An 11064-nucleotide genomic window follows, 5' to 3' on the forward strand; every position below is an offset into this window, starting at 1 on the left:
CAATATATGAAAGAAAAGATTCAAACTCTTTAGGATAATAACATTTGAGATTTGGAAAAATTACCATAAAGGAAAAACACTGTTGGTTCAAAATGGGTATACAAGATGAATTATCAAGCTAATGGAGAAGTGGAAAGGTTCAAATCAAGATTAGTTGCCGAGGGTTATGGTCAACAAAAAAGAATGGACTATCAAGATACTTTTTATTCTATTTCTAAGATGATTACAGTTAGAATTGTTGTTACATTAGTTATTTCCAAGGGTTGGTTTTTCTATCAAATAAATGTCTATAATGCCTTTCTACAAAGTGGTCTAGATGAGGAAGTTTACATGGAGATGCCTGAAGTCTTCATAAATCAAGAAGGGTAAGTTTGCAGATTATAAAGTTTTTGTATGGTCTCAAATAGGCTTCCAGTTAGTGGAACCTTAAAATTACCAATGCCTTGTTGAATTTTGGTTTTACTCAAATCACACATGACTATTCCTTATTCACTTTGAAAAGAAAGAAATAAATGGTGATAACTCTAGTATACATAGATGATTTACTCATCACTGGCAGTAATGCATCCTTGGTCACTAGAACTAAGGAGATCTTACACTAGCAGATTAAGTTTACAGAATTAGCTGAACTCAAATATTTCTTTAGGATTAAATTTTTAAGGTCTGCTATTGGTGTCATTTTAAATTAGAGAAAGTATATTTTGGAGCTAATTTTGATACTGGTCTTAATGGTGCAAAACCTGCTCATACTCCCTTGGAACCAAATCTTAAATTAACCACAGTAGAAAATGGATACACTATGGATGCAGTTTTGATTAATGTCACCTCTTATCAAAGGTTTGTTGGTAAGCTTATGTATGCTACTATGAAAAGACCTAATATAAGTTTTGTTGTTCAAACTCTTACTCATTTTATGCAACACTCCAAAAGATCTCGTTGGGAGGCTTCTACTAGAGTGGTTAGATATCTCAAGTCCACTGTTGGTCAAGGGATTTGGTTGAAATCTAAACCTCCTTAGACACTTACATACTGGTGTGATTCAGATTGGGCAACATGTCCTAATACTAGAATATTTGTTACAGGTTATGTACTGAAGTTTGGGGATTCCTTAATTTCTTGAATGTCCAAAAAGCAACAGACGATGTCAAGAAGCTCAACTGAAGCTGAGTATAGAAGCATGGCTTTAGTACTAGCAGAGATGACTTGGTTAGTTGGATTGTTCAATGAGTTAAATTTTCTCATTCATCAGCCTGTTACAATGTTTAGTGACAGTAAATCAGTTATCCGGCCAGTTAGCTACAAATCTAATTTCCCATGAGAGAACTAAGCCCATAAAGAATGATTGCCACTTCATTAAGGACAAAGTCAATACTGGTCTGGTTGAGACTCTCTATTTTCCAATCCAAGCTGATTTGCTAACTAAATAGCTATATCAATCTCAACATCTACACTTGATGGACAAGCTTGGAGTGTTTAATATTTTACACCCTCCAACTTGAGGGGGAGTATTAAAAGGATGAACTAGAATAGTTTTTACTGTTCCATTAAAAAGTCAAATTTTTGGTTTTTACTGTACACAACTGGTAGGTAATTGACATGTGAGCTGGGTTTGAGCTGTTAGTTGGATGAATTGTTGAGTCAGTAAGAAGATATTTTAGTAAAGGTATAATAATGTTTATAAATAGCGAGGAGCATAGATATTTTGTGTATTTTTCAAAAGTTCAATAACAATTTTTCTTTCTTCTTCATTTTCCTCAGCACTCTCTTTTTCCTTACACTCACCAATACAGAATAGAGCTTATTACATGCTCAATTTTGACAATAATCTACCGGTTATGTCTTGTATTTATTCTAATAGTTCAAACATCACGTGTAAATAAATATTTTGGGTAAATACAAAATACATATGTTATCTCTATGTTTTGATGATTGAAACAGGAAAATTTGCATTTTTCATATTCTAGAAAGAAAGAAGAATCTCTTCTCGAGAAACTGTCCTTGTTATGATGATCATGTTGAAAAAAAATTATTTTGGTATCTCAAAAAGAAACTCATTTTATTTTGTATATTCATTTCTTGGCACCTTGTTAATGAGTAATTTAATTAACTTATTCCTTCAGTTGATTTTGGTTAAATTGATATAACTTTTTCAATTGGATTTATTGTTTAGAACATTAATTTTGTAACCATTGAAAAGTTTATCTTTATTGTAATTAATCAGAATAAAAAACTCTTAACGGCTATATTACAATTATTAGACCTATGACTATTTTATGTCATTGATCCTATATTTAATAGAAAGTCCTTTTATTTGGAGGAGGGAAAAACAAAATTGAGGAAAATTCTTTCAATATATTTCTAGGCTTTTCCTTTTGGTTCCTTTCCTCTTGTTTTAACGGTGTTGGGTTTTCTATTTTATATCTTTGTTAGATTGTAACTCCTAGTTTTATATTAGAAGAGCTTGTTGAATCTTGGGTATATATTCATAGCGAGCGAAATATTTTTAAGGACAATAACATAAACACAGCTCAAGCTTTGAAGAATTCCCAATAATACTCGAGATGGAGCATTTTCCCTAAGAATTTACAACACATCAAACTTGTCACTTTTGTTGTTTGTTTCACTTTTTGAATGGGAAAATGTGTTAGGAGATAGTGATCGAATTGTCTTGTTCCTAGTACATGAATAATTCATCACTACAATGATAAAGGACCAGAATTTGGTGCAAACATGGTGGTCACCCACCACTACTGCACTTTCGGACACATACAGATTCTCATTTGTACGATAAAAAAGAAGTTGATCTCCCACTCAGTTGAACAATATTATTCTCTTTTGTACGCGTAACGAATTCCTTTTCCTTTTCGAGTGTGTTTGGCAGGAAGGAAAATGTTTCCCGTGGAAAATATTTTCTTGAAACATAATTGATTTCTTTAGTTTTTGATAAACAAGCAAAAAGATATTAGACAAGGGGGTTTGAGATGGTCAATTGGTCAAGCTAGGGATGGCGTGTTGGATGATTGGGGAGGAGCGATAATGAACTCAGAATGTTAGTTATAACTTATTTTCTCTACTTTTATTAGCAATAATCATTTTCTCATACATCCTAGGGTGTGATCTAGTGGTTCAATGAAGTTGAGTTGAGGACCATGAGTCTAAAACATTTTGACTAGCCAAAAAGTCCAAACGTTAGAAAATTGGACAACATTTTCGTCATACCAAACACACCCTTCGTTTCTTTTAAATTTATGTTTTTAATTGACCATGCTTAATGTATAGGTTATGAAAAGATACATTTTTATGATAAAAGTTTTCGTATATGGCACGTATACGGTGGAGAAGTGATAATATGGTATTGACATGTCATTTTCTAGCGTCAAATAGCTATCTTTGATTGATTAAAAGTTGGAGAAGATCTTTTGGATAAGATATTTTGGTTAGTCCATCGTATCATACCTGCATTTCTCGATCGCATATGAGAAGGTGCTATAATTAGCAACATCAATACTTTATTATCACATTCACAGCCTGTGTTTCTACTTTTTAGAAGACTAACATACGTCCACACGGAGATCAATAGAATGTGCTAAACTAAGTGGACCGATCATATCATGTGGTTAGCTACCTGCCCATTTGGATCCCAAAGGAATCAAAATGGAGACCAACTGATGAAATCAAAGGGGGTCCCCTTGATCCAATTATCTTTATCCTCACACTATAAGCATTACTCACTGTTCCTTTTTCTAGCCTATGAAGCTTCTTGTATCCTATTGTGGTTCCATTTGCAATTTTCTTCCCATCTACATAAATTTCATGCATTTTGATCCTTTGTCCTAGCCCAATTGCTTCTTGAATCCTCACCACATTAAACCTCAACGGCTTGCTCTTTGTTTTTAACTCAATCCAGTGGTCGTCTTTATCATCTCTTGGAGCCCAATACGTCCACAAATGGTCATTGTCTAGCACATATTCGGGTCCAAAACCTCCATTTTTACCTCCTCTCTGACTACTTGCTTTGATCGAACAATTGTTAGCCAAATTGGTGGAGAATATTGTGTCAATTGCACTTCTAAAGTCTTTGAGTCTTTGCACATCGCTGTCAGATATTAATCCTTGTGTGTTAGGAGGCACGTTAAGTAGCAAGACGCAATTTCGCCCGACAGACTTGTAGTAAATTTCGAGCAAGTCGCTTAGGTTCTTTGGGGCTTGTGATTTATGCCAAAACCATCCTGTTCGAATGGATACATCACATTCTGGTGGTAGCCAATCTGTCCCTTGGGGGTCTCCGGTGTTGAGATAACTGCATTATTTAGATTAACAAAGAAAGCACTTTGGATCAGTGACAAAATCAGAAATATATGTATATAAGTACATTCAAAATTTTTTCTACAATGTCACAATTGTAATTTGAACATATCAATTTTGAATCCCCTGTACCTCTATACGTGAAATTTTCTTCCTATCAAAGGAGATTCAACAACATACACATATAACCAAAATCACTTCCTACTCTAGTTGCACAATATACTTTTTTTGACAAACCCCCTTTGACACTACTTAGTTCCGTCTCTGCTTAGGACAAGATCAAGAGTTAAAAAGGACTGACACATTTTTTTACATTTAAAAATAATTTAACCACCTTTATTTTTCATTAATTAACGTTTAATTGCATGATTTTATTATCACACTTACTACATATGTAGCATGCGTAAAATCGTAAGTTTCAACAATCTTGCCTTTTTTCTTAAAATTTGTACCTACTGAAAGCCACTATCTAATATAATTGACATGTATATTCTTGTTTGCCATACATATGGTGATTGACATGTAGCCAACTTAGTACTGTCTCTAGTGGCGTCTTTTTCTTTTACCAAAATCGAATTTCAATCCTGTGGACACGCTAGCATCATGATACAGCTATCACAAAGCATATTAAGGAAAATAATTGCATTAATCTATTTAGATAGGTTGGGGAAAAAAAATAAAGTTTACGTACTCAACGTTGCTATTGGGAATGGACAACAATGTTCGATTGATGGTGGACCAACTTGTGCTTCCAGAGAACCCGTTCTCATTTCCGACCCATCTGATCCCCGGTCCGGCGTTGGAAAATATGTTGATTGCACTCTGCAATTCCTTCACCATTGCAAACCAGTCATCGAAGTAGTAAGTCATGTTTGGTGCATTTGAACCCTTGGCTCCATCAAACCATATCTCTTTAACATCTCCATATCTTTAATTTCAGCCATTAAAAAAATGAAAATTATTAGTCCATTAGTTTTTACCTTATAACTTATGAATTTAAGTTTTGTGCATTGTCAATATACGAAATATTCTACACTATCAATAAACTTGATTTACTATTGTGTAAACTTTTTCTTTTTCAATTTTTGTGTAAAAAATTGGGTAACCTGATAGTGCAAAAAAACTTAAAATTTTAACTTATACACGATATAATATATATGAAAGAAATTACACTATCAAATCATCTAAAACATAACTTCACATAAGTAATCTAGGTAAAAGTGAGATAACTTAGAGGTTTTTAAGTTGTATACACTATACGCATGTTGATTATCATCTTTACCAAATAGTATCAATTACTCATCTCATGAAATTTAAAATTGAAAGAAACATTTTTGAAATTTGTGGTATCAAAAAATTAAATCATAACTTAGAGGTTTTTAAGTTGTATACACTATGCGCATGTTGATTATCATCTTTACCAAATAGTATCAATTTCTCATCTCATGAAATTTAAAATTGAAAGAAACATTTTTGAAATTTGTGGTATCAAAAAATTAAATCATCTTATTAAGGGTAAAAATGAGAAGCTGGAAATTAGTAGTTACTAAAATTATAAATGTGTTATTCTTTTTGGATCTGGCTAAAAAATATGTGTCACTCGGAATAGTTATATTTATCAAGAGATTCACCTATAATTATCTAATAAATGATTAGATTGTGAAAATAACGTGTACACCGCTAATATATATAGAATGTAATTCCCTGAAAAATAAGGTAAAGGCATAATACATAAACATGCTTTTACTTGACCTCAAATCACATTTACGATTTTCAACTTTGGTCTTGCACAAGTAGACACTTAATCTTTTATAAAGCTAAACAAATAGATACTTACGTCCTATGTGGTATATACACGTAGGACGTCATGTAGGACAAGAATTGACCACGTAGGATGCCACATGAGATACATGTGTCGACTTGTTCAATCTTATACAAGTTTAAGTAAGTCTCTACTTATGCACACCCAATGCTGGAGATTATAGATGTAATTTGAGTTCAAGTTAAAGGCATGTTTATGTATTGTGCCTAACGTACATTATACCTGTTTTAGTGTTATACGAAAATAGGCTAAAAATCTTTACACATCCAATGTATTTAAGTTAACCTTTTTATTCCTTTTTTGTGTTACATGTAAAACATATCATGTTAAGGGAGAAAAGATCAAAGCCTTACTTATTGAGAAGTTCTTGTAGTTGAGCCAAATAGTGCTCATTGTACTCCTTATTTAGGCCATATGTCCTATCATGGAGATCCCACGGAGAAAGGTACAATCCAACGTCCACTCCACGAGCCTTGGCCGCATTGACAAATTCTCTAACCACATCTCCCTGGCCATTTTTCCAAGGACTTCTTATAACCGAATGATCAGTATATTTAGAAGGCCACAAGCAGAAACCATCGTGGTGTTTAGCAGTGAGTATCACAAGCGTTACACCTGCTTGAACCGCTGTGTCAATCCATTGATTGGCATCTAGGCGGGTGGGGTTGAAAATTGCAGGATTTTCATGCCCAGTGCCCCATTCACTATCCGTGAATGTGTTGACACCAAAATGATGGAACATGATAAGTTCCCTTTGTTGCCATTTTAATTGAGCGTAGTTTGGTAATGGGAGAATTGGCAATGGAGGTGGTGTTATATTCTCTTGTTGGCTCGGAGTGATCAATTGCAATAAGGTGATGAAAAGTGAGACGACTAGACATGACAGAGAATTGTAAGGCTTAGCCATGGTTTTTTTTCCCAACATTGATAATGCTTTGGGTAATCTAATAAATCAGATTGTGTGAAGAAAAATGGAGAATGGGAGAATGAATAAGTGCCAGAATGGGGACCTTTTCCTTTGCTTTTTTGTGTGGTGTATGTATATCATATATGTAAGGAGATTCTTTAGTAGGAGCCAAGAATAAAAGGGCTGGGAGAAAAGATCATAAATCTTGAGAAAGGTTTTTGTGTGGTTGTTAAAAACGAAGTAAAAGGTGATGAAAATATGAAGTTGGTTTTGTTACTTTTTTGTCTTTTTGCACCCTATCACGGGCTTCCAGTGTCGTATAGTTCGCCAAAAGAAATTGCAGGGGAGAGACGGTGAGATTTTATTTATCTCTAAAAATGAACTAAATTGACTTTTTAATATAGAAAATTAATAAAAATAATTGTACAAGCTTATCTAATTTCAAGTCCATTCGATTGCAAGTTCATCCAACTTTAAGCCCATTCAATTACAAATTTATCCAATTTCAAGCTTATTCAAGAAATTATATAATGGACATCTACAATATGATGCATTGATAAAATTATAATAACCCCTATTGGATGGTCACTAATAAAAATATACATCATTAAAACCTTAAAAGGAAAAAAGATTCAGTGAAAAAATTTATGAAGGAAAAAAAGATTATTTATCTAGTAACATGCATTTATTAATGGGAAAATTTCAATCATACAAAAAAAAAGAAAATAATTTACAACAAAAATAGCGATTAGATCATATTATTTTCTTTTTTTTCTTTTTTCATCAGTAATTTAAAAAAAAAAAAAAACTTTTTTCGTTGTTCTTTTGCTGCATTTTTTTATATTTAAAAAGTTTTTTCCATTTTTTTCAAACTTTTTCGTGCAACTTTATTTCATGTATCAATATTGTATATATGGTGTATAAATATGTAACTATGATGTACAAATTGTTATATAGTGTATATGTAATGTACAGATATTGCATAAATAGTTATATAGGTATATGTAATATATCGATATTGTATAAATAGTGTGTAAACATGTATATATGATGTACAAATAGTTATGTATATGTAATATATTGATATTGTATAAACGTTTATCGATATTGTACAAATAGCAGGGGCAGATGTAGAACGTACTCTGGGGGCTCCCGGAAACCCACTAACTATGATACGGATCTTGTATATATTTTGAGAAATCTAGTAAATATATAAAAATTATAAGTTAGGAACCCACAATAAAGTGTGTTACTGGGCTAGTGGCAAAGCAAGCGCATGTTGAAACATTGTTGCCCTCTTGGTTGTGGGCTCTAACCCTATCACTCACTTTTTTTTGGATTTGTATTTTTCCCAAGGAACCCACAAGCTTAAAATTCTAGATCCGCCTCTGAGTCAAATAATTATATAATGTATCGACATTGTATAAATAATGTACAAGAGTGTATTAATATTGTATAAATAATATGTAGACGTGTATCGATATTGTATAAATAAGTATGTAGAGTATCGACATTGTATGAATGGTGTATAATCATGTATCGATATTATATAAACAATCATGTAATGTATCGATATCTTTATTTATTTCACTATCATGTGTTCCGATATTAATAAATAAAAGTATAAAAAAAAATAGAACAACATAAATATTCATTTTTTCAACAAAAGAAGTGAAATAATTAATAACAAAATATTTTCAAAAAAAGAACAATAAAGAAAATTTAAACAATAAATTTTATTTTTTTTAAATAGCACCACAAAAAGAAAATTAAAGGTCTTTCTAAAAAAAAAAAAAAATTAGAAACAAAATGGCCAAAGGCCTAAAACTGATGCCTCTGTAAAGGAAAAAGGCGCTGCCATTAGTTTGGTAAATCAAATAGCCAAGTGGCTATTTATGGTAATAATTTTGGCTGGTTAGCCATTTTAGGAAAAAAAAAAAGTGGATTAGTGTTTGAGTAATTTTTTTTTTCAATGGAATTTGAGTTGCCTCATTAAAAATCTTATTAGAAAAGTTCAATAGAATAAACTTTGATTTAAGGAAAAACAACGAAGTATATTGTGTACTCTCTAAATAAATCATCACATAACTCTTGAGGATGATGTACTGCAATTTTGTATACGAGATTATCATATGTTTGTGTTGGTATTGTCATTGTGATCAGATCAATTAAATTATAATTTGATAAATCGACTGATCATTTGCATCTTCATTCTCTTAGTAGAGTAGCATTATTGTCATATAGTACTGTTGTAATCATGCCAAATACATAGCAAACTTTCTTCATTAACTATTTTTTATCATTTGCATGATTTGCGCTATGACAGTAACCTTTAATGCGAATATAAACATGTCTGTTCTAACATTTATATCAATTAGACGAGTGTCTTGTATATCCAAGAAACAAGACAACAATTGCAAGAATAAATAATTATATATCATGCTTTTTATTTATAATATGCAATTGTTTTTTTTTTTTTTTTTTGAGTTTCTTCAACATATAATCTACTGATTCTGAATTTTTTTCAAAAATCAAGTCATCAATTTACATAACAATATGAAAGATCTTAATTTTCATGGGAAAACTGATACAAGTCAAATGGCCGCCTTACCTTTCGATGACATCCTTCAAAGTCACTACGTGAAGAATCAAGCTTTGGTCGTATGGAGGGCACGGGATCATACTTGGAGGGGTCGTTTTGAGCATAACTTAAAGCAATCCTGTGTGTGGGAGGTTGCTTGGATGCTTACATCGATGTTAACCCGAGAACCACAAGCCTTGAAGTATGAACCATACTCGATTTTGAGAGCATTGAAGAGTCGTCATTCATTCAAGTTATAACACACCTGGGCCGCCCCTTCATTAAGGATATTTTGGATATTGCACATGGTGTAATTACACACCATGGTCACCCCTCTCATTAAGGGCAAAGTTGTCTTTTTTTCTTCTTTTGTAATATGCTATAAGTAGGACATTTTAGGTTTTCTCTTTTTAGTTGATGAATGATGAAATATTGAAACATTGAAAGTCCTCTCTTTGAGAGTAGAACACCTTAGTTTAGTCTTAGTTAGGGCTTGAAATACCATTGTGGTTTAGGGCTTGGAAAGTTAGTATTGACCTTTGCTTGAAAACGGTGGATCTTGAGGTGCGTCGGTTCCCTTGGCGGTCACCGTAAGAGTGTGGTGTTGATTATTATATTCATTAGAGGTTAGTGTTGAAATACGCTTGGTTCTTAATCTTGTAATAATCTTTGTCTCACTATCTATCATTTTCATTCTTGCAAACTTGTTGTGTTGTTCTTCTTGTCTACTCTCGGTTTGTGTTTGTTCTTATTGGCCAAACATGTTTCCTTCTTGTTCTTCATTTTATGTGTTGTTAAGCTAGTTTGGGTTGGCCAAAATAGGTGTCAAACACTTTGTTATCTTCTCATTCTAGTGTTGTGTTGTGAATACGAGAGAGCTCTTCAATTGGTCCAAGGATCTTAGTGATATGTGGACTATTTTGGAGTGTGTTTGTGGACTGTTTTGAGTCACTTCTTGAGTTTCTTATTTTTCTTGTATCATTTGGTATCAAAGCATGGCTTGAATCTTGTTCCTAGAAGATCAATCTTGGGCTTGCTTGTTAGAATAAAAAAAATTGTTGAAAAGCTAAAAATTTCAGAAAAATTGCAATCTGTCCGTGTTGTGTTCTTGGCCAAAATTTGTGTTCTTGTTGTGTTTTGGCCGAGATTTTTACTTGTATTTGTTGTCTCTAAGTGTTAGTTTTGTTCCTCACTAACACATTGAGTCTATATCTTGATTTGAGCTTGAAATGTTGATGTTGTTGTTGTGAAGCAAATTGTGGCCGGTTGTTGTTGGTATTGTTGTTGTGGGTTTGAGACTTGAGCGTTTGATGTGTTGTTGGTTCAAGTTTTGAACATGTATTGTGGGGATTGTGTTGTGGAATTTAAGCTTGAGAAGGTGTTGTTGTTGTTTGAGAGGTCAAACTTGAACCTTAGAACTTCAAGACTCAAAGTTTGTGTTCTTGGTGT

At 32.7% G+C, this 11064-nt stretch overlaps 1 protein-coding gene across 1 annotated transcript; it reads right to left on the minus strand.

The window, feature by feature from the left end:
- Nucleotides 1–3489: 3489 nt before the first annotated feature.
- On the minus strand, nt 3490–7472 carry LOC107863389 (alpha-L-fucosidase 1). The gene is made up of 3 exons (XM_016709281.2): nt 6481–7472; nt 4997–5233; nt 3490–4300 (listed from the first exon to the last, which is right to left on the minus strand). Exons 1-3 carry the CDS (start codon nt 7050–7052, stop codon nt 3622–3624), a joined length of 1488 nt encoding a protein of 495 aa, XP_016564767.2. The 5' UTR covers nt 7053–7472; the 3' UTR covers nt 3490–3621.
- Between the last annotated feature and the right edge of the window lie 3592 nt (nt 7473–11064).

Source organism: Capsicum annuum, chromosome 3 (genome assembly GCF_002878395.1).
Source record: "Capsicum annuum cultivar UCD-10X-F1 chromosome 3, UCD10Xv1.1, whole genome shotgun sequence".
NCBI classification, from domain to species: domain Eukaryota; kingdom Viridiplantae; phylum Streptophyta; class Magnoliopsida; order Solanales; family Solanaceae; genus Capsicum; species Capsicum annuum.

Bases quoted from the DNA above. Each gene is read 5' to 3' on its own strand.
- LOC107863389 (XM_016709281.2), bottom strand. From the start codon at position 7,052: ATGTTGGGAAAAAAAACCATGGCTAAGCCTTACAATTCTCTGTCATGT. The intron at 5,234-6,480 runs GTAAGGCTTTGA...CTGAAATTAAAG, and splicing joins CTACAAGAACTTCTCAATAA to ATATGGAGATGTTAAAGAGA. The intron at 4,301-4,996 runs GTACGTAAACTT...TAAATAATGCAG, and splicing joins ATTCCCAATAGCAACGTTGA to TTATCTCAACACCGGAGACC.